The sequence below is a fragment of the Zalophus californianus genome, chromosome 1 (assembly GCF_009762305.2).
Source record: "Zalophus californianus isolate mZalCal1 chromosome 1, mZalCal1.pri.v2, whole genome shotgun sequence".
Taxonomy (NCBI): Eukaryota; Metazoa; Chordata; class Mammalia; order Carnivora; family Otariidae; genus Zalophus; species Zalophus californianus.
The window spans coordinates 931,403-953,792 of NC_045595.1; the positions used below are offsets into that span (position 1 = coordinate 931,403).

The 22,390-nt window shown below is 58.1% G+C and overlaps 1 protein-coding gene across 1 annotated transcript; it reads left to right on the forward strand.

The window, feature by feature from the left end:
• The first annotated feature begins 2,820 nt into the window (after positions 1 to 2,820).
• On the forward strand, positions 2,821 to 9,792 carry PLK5 (polo like kinase 5 (inactive)). The gene is given in 16 exon segments (XM_035727012.1): positions 2,821 to 2,973; positions 3,621 to 3,736; positions 3,879 to 3,995; positions 4,444 to 4,573; positions 4,665 to 4,752; positions 4,854 to 4,949; positions 5,369 to 5,567; positions 5,667 to 5,793; positions 5,984 to 6,060; positions 6,243 to 6,327; positions 6,592 to 6,669; positions 7,431 to 7,507; positions 7,509 to 7,588; positions 8,403 to 8,532; positions 8,617 to 8,727; positions 9,432 to 9,792. Coding segments are annotated over 16 exon segments (1,803 nt in total). The 5' UTR covers positions 2,821 to 2,867; the 3' UTR covers positions 9,618 to 9,792.
• Positions 9,793 to 22,390: the final 12,598 nt, after the last annotated feature.

The window sequence follows — 22,390 nt, forward strand, 5'->3', positions numbered from 1 at the left end:
GCCTCTGGAACCTGGGCAGGGGTCGGCATGGGAGGGTCAGGCAGCCCGCTGAGCCCCTTTGTAATGCTGCAGTCCTTTGCTTGCCAGGCATGCTGCCTCAGTTTACCCGTCTGTAAATTTGTGGGTATTAGTGCACTCCTAACACTGTGATTTCTTTTGCGGAGGGTGGGGAATCTAACACGGTCTTCATTCCTTGTTGTTGTTATGGCAAACGTAACAGAAATTTACCGTCATAACCGTCTCTAAGCGCACAGCTCCGCAGCATGAAGCCCGCTCACTCGGTCCTGCAGCCACCCCCACCCTCCGTCTCCAGAACGTTCCGTCTCCCCACACGGAGACTCTGTCCCCACCCACCCCCTGCCCCCGCCCCAGCTCCCACCCTCTCCTCTCTGTCTGTGTGGACGGGACTCCTCTGGGGAACCTCCTGGGAGTGGGGTCCTGCGGGATGTGTCCTTCTGGGTCTGGCTCCTCTCACTGAGCCCGGTGTCCTCGGGGGTCCCTCCGAGTCGTGGCAGGTGTCAGGGTCCCTTCCTGTCTAAGGCTGCATCGTATTGCAGCGTGGGGATGGACCGCATCGTGTGACATATCCATTATATGTCAGTGGACACTTGGTGTGGTGTCCAGCCCCTTTTTGGCTGTTGTGACTTATGCTGCTACAGACATTTGTGTTTTTTGTTTCATTGTAATTTTTTTTTTCATTCTAGAGTGGTTGGGGAGAGGGTCCTAGCTGAGCAGGCAGGCTGAGAACGGGAGGTGTCCCTGGCCCTGTGATAGAGGCTCAGCTGGGAAAACACAATGGGAGAGGGGGCAGAGCAGGTGTCTGTGCAGGTGACAGGGACAGGTGGGCTGTGAGGCTCCCGGCCAGGATCTTATAGGGGTTCAGTGAGCTCGGCCATCTGCCCCTGCCAGAGCTCCCAGGGCCCCCGGGGCAGAAGCCCAGGGGGATGGTATGGGGGTGCAGGCAGCGGCTCTAGACTCCGGGTGGGACTCGGCCACTTGCAGTCCAGCAATCTCGGGCTTGCATTTGCCGTCCTGAGTCTTGGTTTTCTCATCTGTAAAATGGGGCTGAGGGGCGCCTGGGTGGCTCAGTTGGTTAAGCGACTGCCTTCGGCTCAGGTCATGATCTCAGGGTCCTGGGATCGAGCCCCGCATCGGGCTCCCGGCTCGGCAGGGAGCCTGCTTCTCCCTCTCCCACTCCCCCTGCTTGTGTTCCCCTCTCTCGCTGTGTCTCTCTCTCTGTCAAATAAACAAAATCTTTAAAAAAAAATAAAAATAAAAATAAAATGGAGCTGAGAACAGCACCCAAGGATAAGCTGCTGCCCGCCAGGGGCCTGGCTTATACACGTTCGCCTCTGAAGGCCGTCCTGACTCACGGCCGTGGTTCAGTCGGGTGATCTCCTAGCAGTCATTCCATGAGGGCCAAGTGTATCTGTCCTGGGCGTGCAGGGCCCTGTGCAGGTTCTACATGCTGATACGTAGGTGCTCAACGGATGCCTGAGTTAACACGCAGAGGAGGGGTGTGACTGAGAGCCAGCAGAGCCCAGGGTGACAGTGACATGATGGCCCAGACCCATGGCCCCCCAGCCACCCACCTTCTGTCACGATGCTCTTGGTTCCCATTAGCAGGGAACTCGGGCTCCCCGGCTGCAGCCAGCTGGCCCCCAACGGTGGCCTGCAATCCTTGGCCCTGGTGTTGAGGCCGGTCCCCCACAAAGGTCCCGGAGTCTTGCTCTGGGCCCTGCCCTGGGGCACCCTGAGAGGCTCCCCCTGCCCCGCGTGCCCCTGCTTGACACATCAGCTGGACATGTGACCATTCAGAAGGTGTTTCCCGTCCCTGGCAGCATGACCTAGCCAGATTCCGAAATCTGGTCTCTGGAAAATTCCAAGGCCTGATTCCAGCCACAGGGAGCCCTGCTAATCCCTCCCCATTCCTCGTGTTATGTAACATTTGGGGATTAATACCGTGGCATCCAGAGAAAGCTGCCTGCATTCAAATCCAGCACTGACCCTTCCTGGCTGCAGAAGCCACAGCTTCCCCGGGCCTCAGTGTGCTCACCTGTACAATGGGGACGAGGCCAGTTCCTGTGTCCCAGGATTGATGTCAGGGTGTCATGAGAGAACACAAGGGAGGAGCCTGGAACTGAGTCTGAGCTATGGCTCCCAGGAGGGTCTGAGACTGCCCACCGGTCCTTTCCTCCACCACCTCTCCTTGGCTGCCCAGGCCAGGAGTCACACACCCGCCTCTGCCCTTCGGTCCCCAGATTCTGCTCCTTCTCGCTGCCCAGTGACCTGCATATATGATACCCCCAACCCCCAGCTCTGCCCTCCTGGGTCCCGGCGCCAGGGACTCACTCCCTTCCCGAGCAGCCCCAGCCCGAGAGATCCCGGGCTTCTTTCTCTGCCCTCTGGACCCGGCCACGGCTCCCCAGTGCCACGAGAACCCTGTCAGGCCCCCACTGCCACTCGCCTCTCCCTCGGAGGCCTCTGAGAGAATGCGACAATTTTCTGACCTCTGTTTCCAGCTCGGGGAAATGGGCACGTTGACACCTCACGGCTGGGCGGGAGGCGCGGGACTGGAAGCGCCGACTTGGCGCAGGGCTGGCGCGCGGGGCGCGGGCTCGGCTGTCACTGGAACTCCTGCCAGTCGGGTGTCCCCACACGCCCACGCCCGCCGCTCTTCCTCGGCGCACACTTGCCCCTCCGGCGCCTGGCCACGCCCCCAGCGCCGGGCTCCGCCCCTCCCCTCCCCTCCCCTCCCCTTCCCCCTCGGCCTATAAGAGGCACCCCAGCGCAGCGCAGCCCCCAGAGGTGGTCCCGCGGAGGCTGCGCCAGTGCCCGCGCCGAGCGCCCGCCAGGCCCCCGGCGGGATGGAACCCGGGCCGCGGCGGCGGCGCACTTGGTGCCCGCCGGTCTCCGCCTTCCTGCGCGATCCGAGCTCCGGGCGCGTCTACAGGCGCGGGAAGCTGATCGGCAGGTTCGGACCCCGGCTCCGCGAGTCCGCGGGGAGGGTCTCGGGCCGCGCGGGGGTCCGGGCGGGGCGGGGCGGGGAGGGGTGTGCGCGCGCGATCTCGAGCCCCGGCGAGCAGGAGGGCGCCCCCAGGCTTGACTTCCGCGTGCGCCGTGTGTCGGCGCGAGTTTGGGGTCCTGGTGTCGGCTGGCTGGGTTGGGCGCCCGGGTCTGTGCTGTACCGTCGCCCAGTGTGCTTTGTGCGCCGGGAGCGGTCTTTGGCGCCTTGTGCTGTGCCCATGGGTTGTGCGTCCAAGGGTGTGGACGTGTTACAGGTATCGGGCCTTTGTAGAAACTCTGTCGTGCTGTCTCCAGGTCCGTATCTGAACCATCTCTGCACTTTCCATGTCTGTGCGCTTTCCGTGTCTGGGTGTGTCGTGTGTCCACGTACTTACTGCACTGTGGTCCGGGGGCTGGATGTATCCAGCGGTGGATACGTCTGTGTACGTGTCCCTGCGTTTTCCTCGGTGTTCCTGTGGTTGCGTCTGCGGGTGTGAGCTGCGTGTCCATGCATCTCCTGCATCTGTGTGTGTATGTGATATGAAGAGGCCTGGCTACCTATCTGCACACCTGTGCCCACGTAGCCGCTGAGCGGGTGTGTCCCCCTCCCCTGCAGGGTGCCTTCAGTCGCTGCTACAAGCTGGTGGACATGTCCACCAGTGCCGTGTTCGCCCTCCAGGTGGTGCCTCGTGCTGAGGGCGGGGCCGGGCGACTGCGCTCCCGCGGTAAGGTAGGCCCAGACCTTCCGTGCCCCGGGGGGCCCCCACACTTCGCAGGGGGTCCCCGGAGAGAGCCCTGCCCTGGGGGGGGGTGGGGTTATGCCCCTGGGCCTGAGTACCACGGGGCGTGGACATATGGGGCCACGCCTGCAGGTGGAACGCGAGATCGCCCTGCACAGCCGCCTGAAACACCGCAATATCGTAGCGCTCCACGGACACTTTGCTGACCGGGAGCACGTGTACATGGTGCTGGAGTACTGCAGCCGCCAGGTGCCCCGGGGGCTGGGTGGAGAGGGAGCCCCTCCCGCCCCCGCCCGACCGCTGTGCTCATCTGTGTCCACCTCTATGTCTCCGCCTGTGTCCGCACCAGGCCCATCTGTGCTCATCCTTATGCACCTGTGCCCACCTTGGCTCTTGACTCGCTTGGGTCTACTTGTGCCCAGTTCATTCATCCGGCCCATCTCATCTCCATCTGTGGCCATGTGGGACCACCTTAACCCCATCAAGCCCGCCTTAGCCCTCCTGAGCACACCTGGGGTCACCTGTGCCCAGCATGTACCCGCGTTGGGTTCATCTCTGATCCCCTGGCCCTTTTCACACTTCCCTGGGCCATCTGGGCCAGTCTGCACTCCTCTATTCCTCTTTGGGTTCATCCGAGCTTACCTGTGTCCGCCTTTGTGTGCTCGGTGCTGCCGCGGCCACTTGCGGGCACCTGCAGTCACTGGCCCACGTCCTGGAGGCGCGGCGGACACTGACAGAGCCTGAGGTGCGCTATTACCTGCGGGGCCTGGTCAGCGGCCTGCGCTACCTGCACCAGCGGCGGATCGTGCACCGCGACCTGAAGCCCAGTGAGCGCGGAGAAGGGCAGTCTGGGGGCGGGGGCGGGGGGCCGGGCTGTGGCTTCTGCCCTCATAGCCCGCGGCCCGACCCCTCTGGCAGGTAACTTCTTCCTGAGCAAGAACATGGTGATAAAGATTGGAGACCTGGGGCTGGCTGCGAGGGTGGGGCCAGGGGGCCACTGCCACAGGTAAGTGAGGGGCTCTGAACGGTGCCTCAGGGGAGGCACAAGTGGGACCAGTTTGGCAGGTGGGCCCCGGCCTTCCTGAGCCCACCATCATCCCCTCCCAGAGTGCTCTGTGGGACCCCAAACTTTCTGGCCCCAGAGGTCATCTCCAGGAATGGGCACTCCTGCCAGTCAGACATCTGGGCTCTTGGCTGCATCATGTGAGTGGGTCGTGGGGAGCCCCGCGCCCGGGGAAGAGGGGCAGGAGGGCCCGGGTAGGGCCAGGTGTGGGCAGGTGGAAGCACGCACAGACAGGTAAGGACAGGTGTAAGCCTCCAGAGGGGAGGTTGAATGGGGGACAGGCGGGTGTGAGCATGCCTAGGACCGATGTGGACAGGTGCGTGCAGGTGTGGGGCAGGTGGGGCGCACCCGCCTGCCATCATGCGAGTGTGCAGGTATGAACAGGGCATACGGGGCATGTACGTGCGAGGGAAGGCAGCTTTGAGCGTGCACAGAGGTGTGGGCAGGTGTGTGCAGGTGGTGGATACACAGGAAGATCTGGGTATGTATAGTTATGAGGTACATGCAGGACAGGTGCAAGCAGACACTCAGGTTCCTGCCGCCCCCACCCCCGGGTCAGGTACACAGTGCTGACCGGTACCCCTCCCTTCATGGTGGCTCCCCTGTCGGAGATGTACCAGAACATCCGAGATGGCCGCTACCCTGAGCCTGCCCACCTGTCACCCAACGCACGCCGCCTCATCGCCCGTCTGCTGGCGCCCAACCCGGCGGAGCGGCCCAGCCTGGACCTCCTGCTGCAGGACGACTTCTTCACACAGGTGTGTGCTGTTCCACGGGTGGGGCCCGCCCTGGGGGGCCGAGGCCCAGGAGCCGGGCGGCCCGCGCCGTGTGCTGACCCGCGGTGCCCCGCTCCGAAGGGTTTCACTCCAGACCGGCTGCTGGCCCGCTCGTGCTACGGCCCACCCATCTTCACCATGCCCCAGCCTCTGGGCAGGCTCTTCCGGAAGGTGGGCCGGCTGCTGCTGACCCAGTGCCGGCCGCCCTGTGAGTAGCGCACCTGCCCACCCCTCCCCTGCCCCCACCTGCCTGGCCGGCCCGCGTCTCACACACCTGTCCTGCTTCGCACCTGCTCGGCAACCTCCCACCTGTGGCAGGGGTGGACGCGGGGTGGCAGATGCCTTCCGGCTGCATGGGGCCAGGCCCCGCCCCCCGAAACTCCCTGTGCTTCCCTCAGGCCCCTTCACTCCCAGCGAGGCCTCGGGTCCAGGAGAAGAGGCTTCAGATCCTGACTCCATGGAGCGTGGCCGTGAGGTGAGGGCTCGGGGCAGGGGCTCGCGGGGGCACGCGGAATGCGTTCTCACAGCAAGACCCGGCAGAGGGAGAAGTCCGGGGGCGTGGTCTTCAGAGCCAAGAGGATGGAGCCCCTCAGCCACCTCAGGCCTCTCCTGGGGGCCAGGGCCTCCCTCCCCTCACCACTGCTGCTTCTTCCCCAGGCCTCCCTGTTGGATAGAGGCGCTCCCCACCCCGAGGTCCCCGTCCACCTTCTCACCCAAGGGACCCTCAGGAGTGCCCGGACGGGTGAGCGGACCCTCCGTCCTAGGCCCCGGCTGCTGGTGGGGAGTAAGGGTATGGAGGTGGGGGCAACGAGTGTGCCTTGCCAGGGTTGTGGCCCCTCTCCCGGCTTTAACTTTCCCACCTGTGAAATGGGACAGATGGCTGGAATCCTTCTGGGTTTAAAATAAGATGTTCCCAGGTTTGGTAGTTTGGAGCAGGGCTGGGTGGGAGGGGCCCCTCGTGGTGGGGGACAGACAGGCCTGTCCCTACAGAGATCTGTCTCCCCAGGGCCCCCGGGGGGCCAGAGGCAGGAGGTCGAGGTGGCCATCAGAAACCTGCAGCTCTGCCTGGACCCTGGCCTCCCAGGTAGGAACCCAGCCAGGCCCACAGGGGCCACCTGTCCCTTAACATCCCAGGAAAAGTGCCCTGCTCTGCCCAGGGCCCCCCGGGCATTTCTGGGGCTCCCCTGGGGGACAGAGCTGAGGGAGGCTCCAGGGCACGGAGATGCCCATCCTGCACACCCCAGGGTCCTGGAACCCCCGCCCCCCATGCCTGCCCCTCCTGGGTCACTGTCCCGGGAGCGTTCTCTTTCTCAAAGGACTCAGTGGGGTTCTTCTTACTCTTCTGCTTCTGTAGCGCAGAAGGACCCTGGACGTTGAGAATTCCATCAGTTGGAGCCAACTCTTACTCACTGAGATGTCTTAAAGAAACAGCAAAAGATACTTTGAGATTTACAGGGGAGGCCGCCCGGAGAGTTCTGCCTGCCGCTCCCCCAGCTTCCCCGGGCCCCTGGATGGCCCGTTTTTTCACTAATGCCCTTTTATCTCTGCCAGGGTCTGATCCAGGATTCCCGAGGCCATTGATTGATTTGTTTTTAACGCACACTTTTTCTTAATGCAATCCAGCAAAGCCTGTAGAGTCCGGGTGTTACACACGGTTCAGAGGGCTCCTCTCAAGAGGCGGCGGGTGCCCCCAGCCCCTTGGTGTCCCCCCGCCCCCGCAAGGCAAGACTTGGTTTTCTGCCCCCCCCCCGGACTTTGCTCTACATCTTCTGTGTCTCCACTGTTCCTCCCCCAGCCCCCACCCCTGGAGACCCCTTGCTCAATTCACTTCATTTTTGTGCCCAGCCACACAGGACCCCCCGGGAGAGCAGCGGCCCGTTCTCTGGGCCCCCAAGTGGGTGCATTATTCCAGCAAGGATGGCTTTCGGCTATCAGCTGTCGGATGGGGGCAGTGGTGTCCTGCTTCGGGACGGCACGCACATGGCCCTGCGCCCCCCGGGGGAGTAAGTCATGGGCTCCTGTCCACCCCCCATCTTTCTTCAATCCCATTCCTCAAGTATTTATTAAAATAGCGCCTACTGTGCGCGCCCGTGGGGACTCCCTGCCTGCTGGAGGGGGGACAATGCTGCACAAGTAACCAAGGTGACTCCAGGAGGCAATTTTCTGAAGAAATGAAGTGGGTGAGGTGACCGACTCGGGGGGCGGAGGGTTAGGGTTGTGGAGGGGCTTCTGGAGAAGTGCCATTCAGGCAAGACACAAAGGATGAGAAGGAGCCCAGCAGGAACAGCGTCTGAGGCACAGGCATCAGCATGTGCAAAGCCTCCTGAGGTGGGATGCAGCCGTTGGGCGTGAGGACACGGGGAGGACGTGCAGTCACGGGCCTTGACGGCCGCTGTGGTGGTCAGGACAGGAAGGGTGGGTCCGAGTCGCACGTTCACCGTGACCTGGCTGGCAGGGAGGCTCAGGGAGCCCGCAGGGAGGTGGCTGGACTAGTCGGGCAGGGAGTGGCCGTGGCCTGGGGTGGTGGCCTCGGAGGGACGCCAGGACGCTGGCATCTGGACTCCCGTTGCCGGCAGGAAGGTCGGAGTAGCCGCTGGGCCAGATGGGACGGTGGCAGAGCGAGCGGTCTGGGGGCCGGCCGGGGTCAGTACGGACACGGCCCCAGGGGGCCGGGGGTACGGGGAGAGGTGGGTCAGTGCGGAGCTGGTCTCCGAACGCCCCTCCGAGGGGGCGTGGCCGGCGGGAAGGCGTCCTCGGGCCTCGAGTGCCCAGGATGGAGGCTGTGACAGCGGGCACCACCCTGTGCCGCACCCCCAGCGAAGTGTCCTACGTGCCTGCCCGGGGGAAGCCGGAAACCTTCACCCCAAGGGACGTGCCCAGCCCACTGGATGCCAAGCTGGCCGTCCTCCGGCTCTCTGCCCGCCGTATTCAGCAGCGGCTGCGAGAGGTAAGGGCCGGGTGGGGCCGGGCCGGGCCGGGCAGGTGCGGACGCCCCCGGCCCTGAGACCCGCGGGGCTGGGTCTGTGTACAGGAGGGGGCCCGGCCCACGCCCACCCCGCCGGCAGCCCCCAGCCTCTGCCTGCTGCGCGTCCTGGCGTCCGCGCGGGCGTCGCCCCCGCTCTTCAGCGACGGGACGGTGCAGGTGAGCGCTTGATGTGCCCTCGTCCTCGGGGGGCACGCTGGGAGCACCTGCTGTGGGGGGGCGGCCAGGAACAGTTGGCTTCGGTGGGGGTGGGATGTTGACTCCTAAGTACAAAGACTGCAAAATCAAAAATGTGTTTATGTGCCGGCAAAATGTAATTTCGGGCCATCCTCATGGGGTTGCACCTCACAGCCGCCCAAGTTATTTCAGTGGAAAATCATTTCTAGATTGAGGCTTCCCTGAGCAGTCCTGGCGATGGCTGACAAATCACAGCCAGTCCTGAAACAGACTTCAGAGGCAGTCCTGTACAATACTTCCGTTGTTAGTTTAAAAAATTACTATTTTGTGTTACAGTAAAACCTCCCTCTCTGTTCAGACTAGAATGTGGCTAGCATGCTTGCCCTGAGCTGGGTCTCAGCTGGAGAGGACATCCGCTGGGAAGCTGGTTTACCCAGGTCGCAGGATTCGGGGTGGGGGGTCTCACGGGGTGGCCCTGGAAAGGGGAGTCCCCATCTGAGCCCCATTGCCTCGTTGGTACAGTAGAGCCCTCGGCCCCTGCTCCCTGAGCTCCTGGGGGTGCGGTAGCGCTGAGACCCAGGTCAGGGGGCTGTCAGCCTCGGTCCATTTGTCCTACCCCCTGGAGCGCTGTGGGGAGGGCACGGGGGGCCCCCTCTCCCTGACCCCGGCTCCTCACCCCCTGGCAGATCAGCTGCAGTGACGACCAGACTCACCTGCTGCTGAGTGGCCGGGGCGAGGAGTTGCAGTTCACGGTCTGGGAACGCGGCCAGCTCAGCACCTCCTACCCCCCCGGCGCCCTGCAGAGTCTCGGCTCTGCCCCGGCTGCCCGGCTGCACCTTGTCCACGCTCTCCACATGCTGCAGAGCATCTAGTGTCCCCCGCAAGGGGACCAGGCCCCCGGCTCCAGTTCCGGGTCTCTTGTCTCCCCAGAGGGGTGTCCCTGGGGACGGCCCAGGGGAGCATGGGAGGTGGGGGGTCCTTGCCTCAGGTCATGACTGTGCAACCCAGACTTTTGTTTGGCTTTGTTCTTTTTTTCATTAAAGAGAAGTTGACCATCTAGCCAGCTGTCTGCCTCTCTGGTGGAGTCTGAGATGCGTTGGCGGGGGGACACTTAGACCGGCAGGCTCTGAGCCTACTGCCCTTTGTGGCAGACACAGATGGGCCTGATCTCCGCCAACACAAGAATTCATACCAGCGTGGGGTCGTGCCGCCACCAGAGCACTGAAGCATGTGACGTTTGCTCGATGGCCGAGCAGCAAGAAAGTGGGTGTCCGCACTGGGAAGTTGGTGACCGTGGTCTGCAGGGCGACCGTGCTCTGGCAGCCCCGGGCTGATCAAGAACTGGGCCTTCTGTGCAGGGTATTCTCAGAAAGACCCGAGGCCTGGAAGGAACCGGCCAGCTAGCAAACAGAGCGCAGGGACAGCAGAGATTCGCGACTTGTGGGGTTGGGGAAGCCAGGAGACAGGGTTCTAAATCCTCCAGGTCAGGTTCCTGGGGGAGGAGTTGACTCGGCAGGTTACAGACTTCTCCACCCGCCCCCCAAATAGAGGTCTGAATGTGTATGAGAGGTACTCAGAGAAACATGCACAATGCATTTATGGATGTTGAGTTTTTTTAATGTGTAACATTGTTATAGTTTTGTTTTTAGAAGGCGCTCATCCTTAGACAGTCCTTCCCAGCAGGGGGCGGTGCTGCCTGCCAGGGACCCCTGGCGATGACTCGGGGCAACTGTGATTGTCACACTGGGGGCACTGCTTGCACCAAGTGGGTGGGGGCCAAGGAGGCTGCTCAGCACCCCCCAGCACCCGGGACACCCTGATGTCCGCAGGGCTGGGGAGAGACCCTGCTTCAGAGAGAGAAACTGAAGTATTTACAGGCCTAATGCTGCATTTCTAAAAGCACGTTTGTTTTGTAATCAGGGAAAAAAGCAATAAAGATGCAAAGTGACAGTTTTGGGAGAAACGGGGAGTCCAGTGCCTGCACAGCACCTCACACACAGCATGAGCCCATAATTGTCCCCGTCATTGTCCCTTGGCTGGGGCTCACACCGCGTCCATCGGGAGAGAGGCCACGGGGGGGTAGGGGTGCCTCTCAGACAGAGCTGCAGCACCACGCGGGATCCTTCACAGCCCTGCTGAGGACCCCGTGTCCTGTGGGCGCACCTGCCTGCAGGGCGGGGGGCGGGGGAACTCCCAGTGGGGTGTAACTGCCTGGGGCTGGAACCAGAACCCGGGCCTTGGACGCCCTCCAAACAGGGCTTTTCCTTTTCACCGACTTACTATCAATTCCAAAAGTAAAACGAGGATGCCATCTATTTGTGACAAACTGCACATGGACAGAGCCACAACCTTCGTGGGGAGGTCACAGGGTCACCTGGTTCTTTCTGTTTACGCACCCTTATGTCCCCCTAGAAAGGGAGGCAGCCATCAGTGTGACCTTCCTTCCCCCCCCCCCACAGCCACGGGCCTGGATGCATCTCTGCATCTGGCTATAAATGTCTGGTGCGAGGACGAGGTGCAAGGGAGCTGCGGTCAGGGCCTGGGGAGGCGACGGAGGGAGCGGTGGATGGGTCAGGGAGGTCACATGCCTTGGTGTGGCCTGACGTGGGAAGAGAAATTGTTTTGTGTAAAAGAGGGGCAGGAACTAGGAGAGCCCTTGGGGAATCTGGGAGGAAGGGAGTGTGCGTGAGAGGAGCCGGCAGAGGGAGAGAGCGAACACCGGGCACACACCTCCTGGTCTTTTTGTCCTTTTATTGTTACCGTTATTGTCATTGATGTGAAATTCACATACCGTGCAATGAGCCATCTTAAAGTGCACAACTCAGTGACGCTGAGTGGATTCACAACGTTGTGCAACCATCACCTCTATCGAGTTCCGGAACATGCCCTCAGCCCAAAGGAAACTCCACCCCTATCAGCCGTCACCCCAACCCTCCCCCAGGCCCCGGCCCCCACGAGCCCCCTTCCCATCCGCGGATGAGCCTGTTCTGGACGTGTCACCCACGTGGACTCACACCCCGTGTGGCCTTCTGTGTCTGGTTCCCTCCCCGAGCGTTGTGGGCTCGGGGTCCGTCCCCAGGGCCGCGCGTGTGGGTGCCTCGCTCCTGCTCGTGGTGGAGGGACGTGTCCGTGCACGGTGGATGTGTTGTGAATGTGCCCTTCATCTGTTGATAGCATCGTGTTACAAAGGACAAAAACCCTTCCTAACTGTTAGGAGCAACATGAAGGATGGGCTTCTAAGGCTGAAATGGTCAGAAGAGATGGTTGCAGGCTGGATGTGGGGCTCAGACAAAGGTAGGGTCTCCATCTGCCCCTCTCTTTTTCTCTCTCTTTCTCCATTTCTTGTGCTACCATCTGTGGTTTGGACTTCACTCATTAGCAGGCTCCTGCGGCATGGTGACAAGGTGGCCCCTGGCACGGGCTGGAGCTACCAGCTCAGCAAACAGGGGGAAAGGGGGCAGCCAAACTCTCTGGTTAGTGCTGGCAAAAGTCCCAGGTTGAGGCCTATTGGCCAGGCCTGAGCCCACATGACCTCCCCCTGCCAGCCGAGTCACCTCGAAGGAGAGAGGGGAGTCCAGGAGAGGGGGGAAGGGATGCTGACATCCCGGGATCATATTGCTTTGCCCTGGTCTTCTGTGGGCAGCCTCCAAGATGGCCCCCCACAGTCCCAGTGTCCTGGTAGTCACACCCGTGTGTGGACCCTCTACAGGGACTAGCACTGGCCTGGGTAACCAACAGGGTGTCAACAGTGACAATCTGTGGGTTCAGAGACTCTATCGTAAAAGCTGTAGGTTTCTGCCTGGCGGTCTCTGGGGTCGCAGGCTAGGGGGTGGGTTGCACTGCTGTGCCCTGCGGATGCCCAGGTACTGCTGGGCAGGGGCCCACGGGGCGAGCCTTCTGCCAACAGCCCCTGTGGGCAGCCTGCCAGTGGGTCCTCCAGCCCCAGCTGAGCCTTCAGACCAGGCAGCCCCAGCTGGCCCATGTGTTGACTGGAACCTCATGAGAGACCCCGAGCCGGAACCAGGCAGCCAAACCGCTTCTGAATTCCTAACCTGCAGAAACGATGAAGGAAAAAGACAACTGTGTATTGCTGCATCGAGTCACTTGCTTTGGGGCTGATTTGTTACCACCCAGCAACAGCTAACTGGTACACTTGCCAAACATGCAGAGGACCCGCCCCATTTCTGCCCAGACCGCTGTTTCTGGGGAAAAACGACCGAGCGCCCTCAGCATGTGTACCTGCCCGCTTGCGCAGTGCCCACCTAGAGCACCAGCCCCCACCTGTGTGCGGGCACCGAGCCGCCAGCCGCACCGGCACAGTAAATAACCCGCCCACACAAAGTAGTAATTGCGTGACCTCCTGGGCCAGCTCTTATTCCGTGGGTGAGAACTTCAGGAGCGGGCGAAGTGCCCACGCTGCCCCCACGCTGCGAGTTTCTGGAATCTTCTTCAAACAGGGTAACTGTGCACCTCAAGAAATAAAGTCATTAACCTCCCCTTTGTGGGTGTTTGCAAAGGGTGGAGGTTCAGGAAATGGCAGCCAGTGCATGCCGGGCCGGAGCTTTTTTTCTTTTTTAGAGAAAGCCACGGAGAGCACGGTTAACGGGAGGATGCGGGAAACTTGGCATCCTCCGCGCCGGGCCTGTCTGGACCACGTCCCCATTGGTCTGTGGGGGCGCGTGATGCAACGTCTCCTCCAATCACCAGCAAGCAGGGAGGGGCCAGGCGGCACGGCCGCGCAAGACGTGGTTGGCTGCTGCCGTGGCAACCGTGTGTGGCGTCATAACGCGTTGCCGGGTCCAGGTCCTGGATGCGGGCATCTGGTTCCCCATCTGCTCTAATTGGTGCAACTCGCCTTGGGGTCGGGGGCTCTCCTCTCCCCACTTAACAGGTGAGGACACTGAGGCACGTGGGTCACCTCGATATGGAAGTGCGGGGAGGAAAGTGTGGCTACAGGCCGGTCCACCCTGACCCCTTCCCAAACGAGGAAGTTCTAAAATCCCGATGATGCTGAATGAAAACAGGCCAATGCCAACAGATCACACATACTGCAAGATTCTCCTGATACAACATTTAAAAAAATTTTTTTTAAGATTTTATTTTATTTTATTTTATTTTATTTTATTTTATTTGACGAGAGAGACACAGCGAGAGAGGGAACACAAGCAGGGGGAGTGAGGGAGGGAGAAGCAGGCTTCCCGCCGAGCAGGGAGCCCGATGCGGGGCTCGATCCCAGGACCCCGCGATCATGACCTGAGCCGAAGCCAGACGCCCCACGGCTGGGCCACCCAGGCGCCCCGTGATACATTTTTCAAATGACAGCTTTTTAGAAATGCAGGACAGACTCATGGTTGCCAGGGGTTATGATGGGGGTGGGTGGGAGGGAGGGATCCCCAATTTCCCCAGCTGGTAACATTGTGGACAACACACATGCGTGGGTGCGAGTAAAATGAAAAATGTGAAATTGGAGTAAGGAAGGGGGAGTGTGCGACTCTTGTTCTTGGGGTTGTGAGTTCGAGCCCCACGTTGGGTGTAGAGATTACTTTTGAAAAATTAAAATAGGTGTTCTAAACCAAAATTGTGTGCAGGGAATGGCAAAACAGGGGAAGGGGATTAAAAGGTACAAACTTCCGGTTATAAAGTAAGTCACAGGGGTGAAAAGTACAGCATAAGGAATATCCAATAATATTGTAATGTTGTATGGTGAATGCACTTACTGTGGTGAGCATTTCATAATGTATACAATTGTTGTACACCTGAAACTAATATTATATGTCGACTATACTTCAGTTAAAAACTTTTAAAAATCACCGGATTAACAATTTTCAAAAATGTGTGCACCAACATTCATAGTAGCTCTGTTCAAATAGCCAAAAATGGAAACACCCCAAATGTCCATTGACAGATGGGCAGATACACACAGTGTGTCCACCACACACGGGAGCATCACTGGGCTGTGAAAGAGCGAGGCGCCCCCACGCGCAGCCCCGGGGATGGACCCGAGCCCACGACCCTCAGGGAGGGAACCAGACACGGAAGGCCACACGGGGTGTGAGTCCACGTGGGTGACACGTCCAGAACGGGCTCATCCGCGGACGGGAAGGGGGCTCAGGGGTGGGGCAGGGAACAGGTTGAAGGGGCGGTGAATGCTAATGGGGACAGGGCTTCTTTTGGGGTGATGGAATGTTCTGCTGTGACAGTTGCACAACTTTGTCAATGCACTTAATACCATTGAATTGTACACTTTAAAATGATTCAAATGGTAAATTTTATGTTTTTATTTAAGTAATCTCTACACCCAACGTGGGGCTCAAACTCATGACCCCAAGATCAAGAGTCACAGGCTCCAGCAACTGAGCCAGCCAGGTGCCCCTTAAAATGGTAAATTGTATCTTATATGTATTTTACCACAACTTAAAAAATCCTCACTGCCCACGTGACACCCCGAGCTCATTATAGCAGAACTGGGGGGTGACAACAAGGAGCAGTGAGCAAGGAGGAGTGTGTGTGTGGAGATGGAAACAAACCAATGTTAAATAATCACAATAACCCCACCGAGAAGTTCCGATGCGGATCAGATAGTTACTATTGAGAAATTCGTGTTCAGGAACGTCTGGGTGGCTCAGTCGGTGAAGCCTCTGCCTTCGGCTCAGGTCATGATCCCGGGGTCCTGGGACCCCCACATCGGGCTTCCTGCTCGGCGGGGTGTCTGCTTCTCCCTCTCCTTCTGCCCCTCCCCCTGCTTGTGCTCTCTTGCTGTCAAATAAATAAATAAAATCTTAAAAAAAAGAAATTCGTGTTCATAATTTGAGGTCTCTAATATGTTCTGCTGAGCACCCTTATCGTGTCGGAATGCGGAGCCCCAGGGCGGCAGGCAGGTGCAGGTGGGACTCCGGCAGGTGCCCGAGATCCAGAGCTGCTGGTGGTCCACGCGGGTCCTCTCCTCTCCTCCCTGCTAGGATTTACACTTGACATTTCCCACACTAAAGAGTTTCACGAATCAACTATGATCCGTGTTAGGTGGGACGTAGTCCCTCTGAAGGGCCGCTTGGAATAAGCCGGAATCAAGTGTTGGGACACTGTGAGTGGAGCCCTCCCTGAGGGTGGGCTCGTGGGACACGTTCAGACTTCAGAGCCATTGCGGTCAGATGGGAGTTTACCGAGCCGACCCCGCAGAGGACTGGTCTTCCCTGAGCCCAGTGGTCCTGCAGGCGAATCTTCACTGCTGTGTCTTTTGAGGGGGAACCCAGAGCCGGGATCAGAAATGGGCGTGAAGGGGGACAGAGTGTTCTGATGGTGGGGTGGGTCTGCACCCCGGGGAGACTTTAGAGACACTGTCAGGAGGGGAAAGGGAGTGTCCTGGCGTCGAGGGGTGGGGCTGGGATGCTGCTCAGCAACCCCAGTGCCTGGGACCCCCCCCCCCAGGCAATGACTGGCCCCAAATGACCTTGGTGTGAGGGGGAGAGACCCTGGTCTAACAGCTTAGGGAAAAAAAGACAAACCCATAGAGCAGGACATGGCGGCGTTCTGTGGTCCTGTCAGGCTGCGGTGACCCTGGACCACCCGCCCCCCCTCAGTGCAGAAATCACCCAGCCAGAGGGACACCAGGTGTGGGGCACAGTGGGAGTCTCAGCCGTGAGTCCCCCCACCCCCCCCACACACACTGTCTTCTCTGCAGCCTCAGCCCATTGGCAGCCACCAGCACCTGCAGCAAGAGCATCTGGACCCCGGGTGAATGCAGACCCCGCCTCTCCAGGCTGCAATGAGTCACAGGAGACTGCTCAGCAAAAAGAAGAACCTCTCCCAGGTACACTGAATCCCGGTGACATGGTGAGCTCCACGCTCCATCTGCTTTCCAATATTGGTACATCCCCAGTGTCCATGGACAGATGAATGGCTAAGCAAAATGTGTCCATCCATACACTGGAGTGTTATTCAGCCTGAAAAAGAAGGAAATTCCTAAGGACTGACGCAACTCAATGCCCCCAAACCAAATAATTCAATTAAAAATGGGCAGAAGACATGAACAGACACTTCTTCAAAGAAGGCATACAGATGGCCAACAGACACATGAAAAAATGCTCCACATCACTTGACATCAGGGAAATACAAATCCAAAACCACAACGAGATACACCTTACACCTGTTAGAATGGCTAAAATTAACAAGTCAGGGAACAAAAACTGTTGGCGAGGATGTGGAGAAAGGGGACCCCTCCTACACTGTTGGTGGGAATGCAAGCTGGTGCAGCCACTCAGGAAAGCAGTGTGGAGGTTCCTCAAAGTGTTGAACATAGAGCTACCCTATGACCCAGCAATTGCACTACTGGGTATTTATCCCCAAAATACAAAAACACCAATTCAAAGGGGCACCTGCACCCCAATGTTTACAGCAGCACTATGTACAATAGCCACACTATGGAAAGAGTCCTAATGTGCATCAGCTGATGAATGGATAAAGATGATGTTATATAGATGTAATGGAATGTTACTTAGCCATCAAAAAGAACGCAATCTTGCCATTTGCAACAACATGGATGAACCTAGAGGGCGTTATGCTAAGTGAAATAAGTCAGAAAGAGACAAATACCACACGAGCCCACTCATACCTGGTGTCTAAAAAAACACCACCAACAAACAGATTCTCAACCACAGAGAACAGAACGGTGGCTGCCAGAGGGCAGATGGGGGATGGGCGAAGCCCACGAGGGGGGTTGAGAGCTACAAACTTGCAGTTATAAAATAATTCATTTAGATCAAAAGTTCAGTATAGGGAATATCATCAATAGCATTATAATCAAGCCGATGGCGACGGATGGTGAGTACACCAAGGACATCCTGCCACCTGCCGTGACACAGAGGGACCCTGAGGACACCGGGCTCAGAGAGAGGAGCCGGACCCGGAAGGACACATCCCGCAGGAGGACCCCACTCCCAGGAGGGTCCCCAGAGGAGTCCCGTCCCCACAGACAGAGAGGAGAGGGTGGGAGCCGGGGCTGGGGCAGGGGGTGGGGAGTCCGTGCTTCGTGGGGACAGAGTCTCCGCGTGGGGAGACGGAACGTTCTGGAGACGGAGGGTGGGGGTGGCTGCCGGGCCGTGTGAGTGGGCTTCATGCCGCGGAGCTGTGCGCTTAGAGATCGTGAGGAACCCCACCAGGCCCCACAAGACATTCGGTTGTCACGTCTCCTTACGCCCCTCTGGGCTGAGGCATTTGCTCAGACTTGCCTTGCCTGGGAGCTCCTGGGCAGTCGTGGGGAGCGCTGGTTGGGTATTTTGTAGGACACTCCTCAATTGAGATTTGCTGTCTTTCTCACGGTTATGGGTTACGGGTTTTGGGGAGGAAAGTCACAGAAGCAAAGAGCCTTTCTTACTCAATCACACCAAGGGCCTGTGCTCTCAGGAGGGTGGCTATAGGATTGATGTTGACCTTCATCAGCTGCCTGAGTTGCTTGAAAATGGTTTCGAGCTCTCAATCCATGTAAATAGGTGAGGTTTCCTGTGCTGACAAATCTCAACTTCTCTTTGCAGATGGGAGAATAATGCGATGTATTTTTTTAAGATTTTATTTATTTATTTGAGAGAGTGAGAGAGCGCACGCACAAGCAGGGGGACTGGCAGAGGGAGAGGGAGAAGCAGACCCCCCGCCGAGCAGGGAGCCCGACCCGATGCGGGACCGATCCCAGGACTCTGGGACCACGACCCGAGCCGAAGGCAGACGCTCAACCCGCTGAGCCACCCAGGCGCCCCAGTGAGATGTACTTTGACAGTCAGACATCTGTTGCCTGGCCCCCTGTGTCCTTCACCATGGGACCTCGTTCTGCCTCCTCGCCTGATGGCCTGCCTCGCTCAGTCCACCCTCCAAGGTACTGGATCGGATGATAAGGATGCCCACCACCACCGGGCAGAAAAATTCTATTTAACCGAAAACAACAACAACAAGCCAATGAACTGGAGTGTTTTCTGCTACTGGGGGCGGTGACAAAATTCTCACGGACAGGGGGTGTTCAGGTTGCCCCGTGTCTCCCCTCCGGCACTGGACTAGGCCAGATCTGGTGTGAGTAAAGGGAAAACTCAGTGCTTTGCGGTGCCCTGCCATTTCCTCAACCAACAAATATTTCGGGAGCGCCTTCTGTGTGCCGGCGCTGAGCCGCTGGGCCGGGGCCGGTCAGTGGAGAAAGGTGAGAAAGGGAGGCCTGTCTGTGCCCTGCGGGAGACCACAGCCCCGGGGTGAAGGACGACGGTGTCCACTTAACACAGACGGTGCGGAGCGCCGGGCTCCACGCCGCGGAGGGCAGGGCGTCATGTGCAGTCTCGGCCGCGCGGTGGCGACAGAGGACCGGCTGCTCCGCTCCCGCCTGGTCGTGGGCGGGGCCTGCATTGGGGCTGGTGCAGGGGGTGCCCCGGGGCAAGCGCGCTGGGGAGCTTTCAGCTTCGTGCCCACCCACTCCTGGTTATGGTAAGAAACAGGCCTCAGTGTGTATCAATAAATTGTGCACTTAATTCTGGTTCATGTTCCCCAACCCATGACCCATTAGCTTGGCCTCACCTTTACCTGCCAGGCAGAATTTCAGAGCCAGGGGTTGGAGCTCGCCGGTACACGCGTCTCCCTGTGAATCAATGGATTGCTCTCTCTTCCCGCTCCACTTCTTACCAAATTCAACAAATAAAAATACGTCCGGTTAAATCTGAATTTCAGGTAAGTAACCAATCGTTGTTAGGTAGAAGGAGGTCCCATGCAAAATCTGGGAGATATTAAACAAGATTCGTTGTTTACCTGAGGCTCAAATTCACTGGGTGTCCTGTATTTTCAGGGGTGACATGCTTCAGCTCCAGCCACTGGGAGCTCTTTCAGATGGCAGCTCCTGTGTCCCTTGGACTCACCCTATCCTTGTGGACTTCTTGAACATGTACTTACTTCCTGACACCACAAGATGTCTTAGCCCATTTTTTCCCCCTATGCAGGCCATAGGGTCAGCTGTATCTGCAAGGGTTTGGGGTAACTCTACCCCCGCCGTGCGAGTCTCCTGGGAGTACTGCACAACTCATCATAAACTTGGCTGCTTAAACCACTCACACTGACTCTCTGACAATCGGGTTTCAGAAGTACTAAAACCCCGGCGTGGGCAGGGCTTGTCACCTCCCCAGGGCCCCAGGGAGACCCGGCTCCTGCCTTTTCCTGGCCCGCGGCCCCCTCCTCCATCCGCACCGCCAGCAGCGTGGGGTCTGCCCATCTCTGGGACTCCCACCCTCTGCCTCCCCCTCGTGAGGGCCTCGTGAGGATGCCGGGCCCCCCGGGAACCCAGGGTCACCCCCTCCTCCGTGGCCTTGGTTGTTTTAGGGACACTCTGATCAGAACCTCTGCACACACACAGTTACCACAATTTCTAGGCACTCTGGCCTTCCTGCTTCCCTGGATTAAAAGTATTTCAAAGTTTGCATAGCAAAGTACTTTGCCTAGATGCTTTCCCTTTTTTTGTTTGTGGCTATTTAAATTTAATTAAAACAAAATTAAAAGTTCGGTTTCTGAAATGCACAAGCCATATTTCAGATGTTCAATCACTTGGTGTGGCCGGCATCTCTTGTAAAGGAGAGCGCAGATCTAGAACATTCCCATCATGGTCCCATTATTGGACAATGCTGGACTGGAACATTCTAGAGTGATGCTGTTCAATGTAGGAGCCATCAGCCATATGTGGCTGTTCACATTTACATTTAAATTCTGTTGGCCACTGAAGGCCAGCAGGGGCTGGTGTGGCTTTCTCCTTGTAAAGGGGAGGCTCCAGGGACCAGGCAGGCTGTAGCAAAAATGGGGGCTGCCCTGAAAGACCTGACTGGGCTGGATGAGACAGAAGGAGTCCCAAGGCCATGTTCCAAGGCATTTCAACCTTGTGTCCCATTAGTTTAACCTGTCCCTCTGACTACTCTTTGTTCCCCGAATGTGACCAGTGATCCCATATCACTTCCAAGTCTTTGCCACACTGTCCCCCAAGAGCAATCAACCCCTCTCTCTAGCCTTCCCCTGAATTTCCAAGCAGAATTCATCTCTCCTCCTCTGAAGTTCTGACTTATCCACGCATCATCAATCCATCATCAACCCATCATCCACCCATCATCCATCCATCCATCCATCCAGCATCCATCCATCCATCATCCACCCATCATCCATCCATCCATCCATCCATCCATCCATCCATCCATCCATCCAGCATCCATCCATCCATCATCCACCCATCATCCATCCATCCATCCATCCATCCATCCATCCATCCATCATCCACCCATCATCCATCCATCCATCCATCCATCCATCCATCCATCCATCCATCATCCACCCATCATCCACCCATCATCCATCCATCATCCATCCATCCATCCATCCAGCATCCATCCATCCATCATCCACCCATCATCCATCCATCCATCCATCCAGCATCCATCCATCCATTATCCACTCATTATCCATCATCCATCCATCCAACCATCTGTCCGTCCATTGTCCATCCATCATCCACCCATTACCCATCTATCCATCATCCATCCAACATCCACCCATTATCCATCTATCATCCATCCATCCATCCATCCATCATCCATCCATCCATCCATCCATCTGCCCATCCATCATCCTTCCATCCATCTGTCCATCCATCATCCATTACCATCCATCTATCATCCATCCATCCATCCATCCATCCATCCATCCATCCATCCACTATTCACTCACAATCTACCTATTCATCCATCCACCCAACAAATACTGAGCACCTTCCAGTTTCCAGGCACTGTTTGTTCTTCTCCTGTTCGGTTTGTTGTTTTTTTTCTGGCCTCAAAGGTTTATATCTGAACTGATCCCCTCCAGAGTGTATTCAGCTGAGGGCAGAGATGGAGGGTGGGGACGACCAGCGTTGAACATCTGCCAGGCTTCGTACTCAGCTGCAGATGATTAAGATAAGAAAACTGAGGCCAGGGAGATAACATGCCCAGGGGCATGAAGCAGGAAAGTGGTCAGCCAGGATGCGACTCCAATGTCTGTCTCTAGAGCTCCTGATTTTCCCTACACGTGGTGGGCATGAGGTGACTTACCATTCCCGTCCCAGGGACTTGCCAGGGACACACAGGGTCATGCAGGTGACATAGCATTCCCACACTGAGCCCCCTTTGTGGGTGGCTCAATCTCACAGATGGGAGAACTACGGGCTTATCCTTCATCATCTCCCGAAATCTGATGAGACCCAGAATAAAGGCTTTCTCAGAAGACACTGGACAAGGGTCACCTCGATGTGCTGAGCCCATGAACCAAGAAAGACGAGTGACAAGGGCAATGGAAGCTTGCCTCAGACTCTGGCTTCCCTGACTGTGTCTAGTTGTGAAGAAGCTAAATGCACGGGGTATTTGCTTTGCTTTTGCTCACCCCAGGAAATGCTCCCCAGCTCTCTGGCCAGGAATACGGTCCCTGTAGGTGCTTATGAGTTTGAGTTACTCCAGCTTCCACTGGCTTAAGCAAAGCAGGAGAGTTTACTGGCACTCCGAGCTGAGAGGTTGGGATGGTCTGCCTTCAGGCACAGCTGGATCCAGGGCCTCAAATGGCAAGCTCGGGAGTCCACCTCTGGCCCTCTCTCAGCTTTCTCCAAGGGCACCAGCAACTC